Here is a 1,440-nt window from a genome sequence, read left to right as displayed (position 1 = left end):
CAGTGGAGGAGGCAGAAAGCTGCTTCCTAGGACGCATCCTCTCCCTGGCACGCTCCTGCCTCCTCTCCACCCCATCCACCAGGGGGACTCCATCCACGCTGTTGCTGCTCCCGGCTGAGCTGGTGCTGCAGGTGCGGTACCGGCTGCGCCGCTTGTCGGAGCGGGAATAGCGCTTGGGGCAGCCCAGCTTCCCCGGCAGCGCCTCCTCGCTCGCCCTCCTGCGCTCCGCGCGCTTCCCCGCCTCGCCCCTCGAGGCTCTGGCTCCTTCCCCTGCCAGGCTCCCCCCTCTATCCTCCTTGTTTGATCTGGTTTTCCTGTGATTGTCTTTTCCGGTACCTTTCTCAGTCTCTTCATCTCTCTCGACTTTCAGCTGCTCCATCCTGCTGGTGACCTCTTCAGCAGCTGAGCACAGGGACGGGTCCTTCACAGCTGGGTGCAGCCGTTTCCCAGGCTGGTAGATCTGCTGGTCTGGCTTCTTGGTTCTCCTGGTGGTCTTGGGACACCACTCATCTGGAGCAGGCTGCTTGGACAAGTTCTCCTGGCTGTGAAGACCCTCTTTAGCCTCTGTCTCTTCACTTTCCTGCAAAGGACTGTTCTGGCTGGGGCCACCAGCTCTGCCAAAATCCTCTGGGACTGAAGTCCCTCCTCCCAGAAGACCCTTGTCACTGGAACTCTCCTCAGCTCTGCTCTTCTCCTTCTCTGTAGCCTCCTGCTTAGGCAGCACTACCTTGCCCCTCAGTCGGGAGAGACCAGGCTTGTAAATCTCCTGGTCTGGGCGCCTATTGTCTTTACGATGCCTTGGTTCCTTCACTTCCTTCATGTTTTCTGGGGAAAAATGGAAAGAAGAAAGTTATTCCTGCCACAAACCAGTCAAGGACCAAAAAAAAAAAGTAAAATACAAAGTGTCAGGACAAGTATTCTCCAAGAAAAATCAAGACAAAGAGCCTGTCACCCTCAGGGCAGGTTCAAGAGAACAGATCTGAAATCCTCTGTCAAAGTTTACAGGAAATCACAGAGCAAGAGTAGGAAATGAGAAAGTACAACAAAGCTGAGCAAATCCTCAGCCTGACTCAGTCACAAAACACACCCTGCAACAGGTTGTGCCTCAAGCACCAACCAGCTGAGAAAGGGAGGCAGAAAGCTCAAGGCAGGAGCTGAGCAGACACATGCAAGTACCAGACATAAAGTCTGAGCATCAGAGGTGGCAGCAGCATCTGCCTGTGGCTGGTCCAGAGCCGTCCTGGCAGCAGGAGCTGCCTCCTCCAACACCCCCTGCCCTGCCGGCGCGTTGCTTTGAGGCAAACACACCTTTCCCCCCAGCTCACAGCCCTGCAACGCTTCTCTTCCCTCTGTAACTGTCTTTACACAAAGACTCGCCAGAGAACACAACCTGGACAAGCCATAATTCATCTCCCCACCGAACCCGGACTGTCGCACGCG

General features: G+C 55.6%; 2 protein-coding genes across 2 annotated transcripts in view; one reads left to right on the top strand and one right to left on the bottom strand.

The window, feature by feature from the left end:
* SMG6 (SMG6 nonsense mediated mRNA decay factor) overlaps window positions 1-820 on the bottom strand; it is a 124,382-nt gene extending 123,562 nt beyond the window's left edge. The window contains exon 1 of the mRNA XM_009995127.1: window positions 6-820. Coding sequence (XP_009993429.1) covers window positions 6-820 — 815 coding nt within the window. The remainder of the gene's footprint in view (window positions 1-5) is intronic.
* Window positions 821-1,166: 346 nt separating this feature from the next.
* The window catches only part of SRR (serine racemase), a 3,313-nt gene continuing 3,039 nt past the window's right edge, over window positions 1,167-1,440 (top strand). Inside the window, exon 1 of the mRNA XM_009995126.1 lies at window positions 1,167-1,172. Within this exon, the coding sequence (XP_009993428.1) occupies window positions 1,167-1,172 (6 nt within the window). The remainder of the gene's footprint in view (window positions 1,173-1,440) is intronic.

This window comes from Chaetura pelagica, unplaced genomic scaffold (genome assembly GCF_000747805.2).
Source record: "Chaetura pelagica isolate M959 unplaced genomic scaffold, ChaPel_1.0 scaffold713, whole genome shotgun sequence".
In the NCBI taxonomy this organism is placed as follows: Eukaryota; Metazoa; Chordata; class Aves; order Apodiformes; family Apodidae; genus Chaetura; species Chaetura pelagica.
The sequence above is the reverse complement of the archived record's forward strand: the minus strand, read 5'-3'. Positions and strand labels throughout refer to the sequence as shown.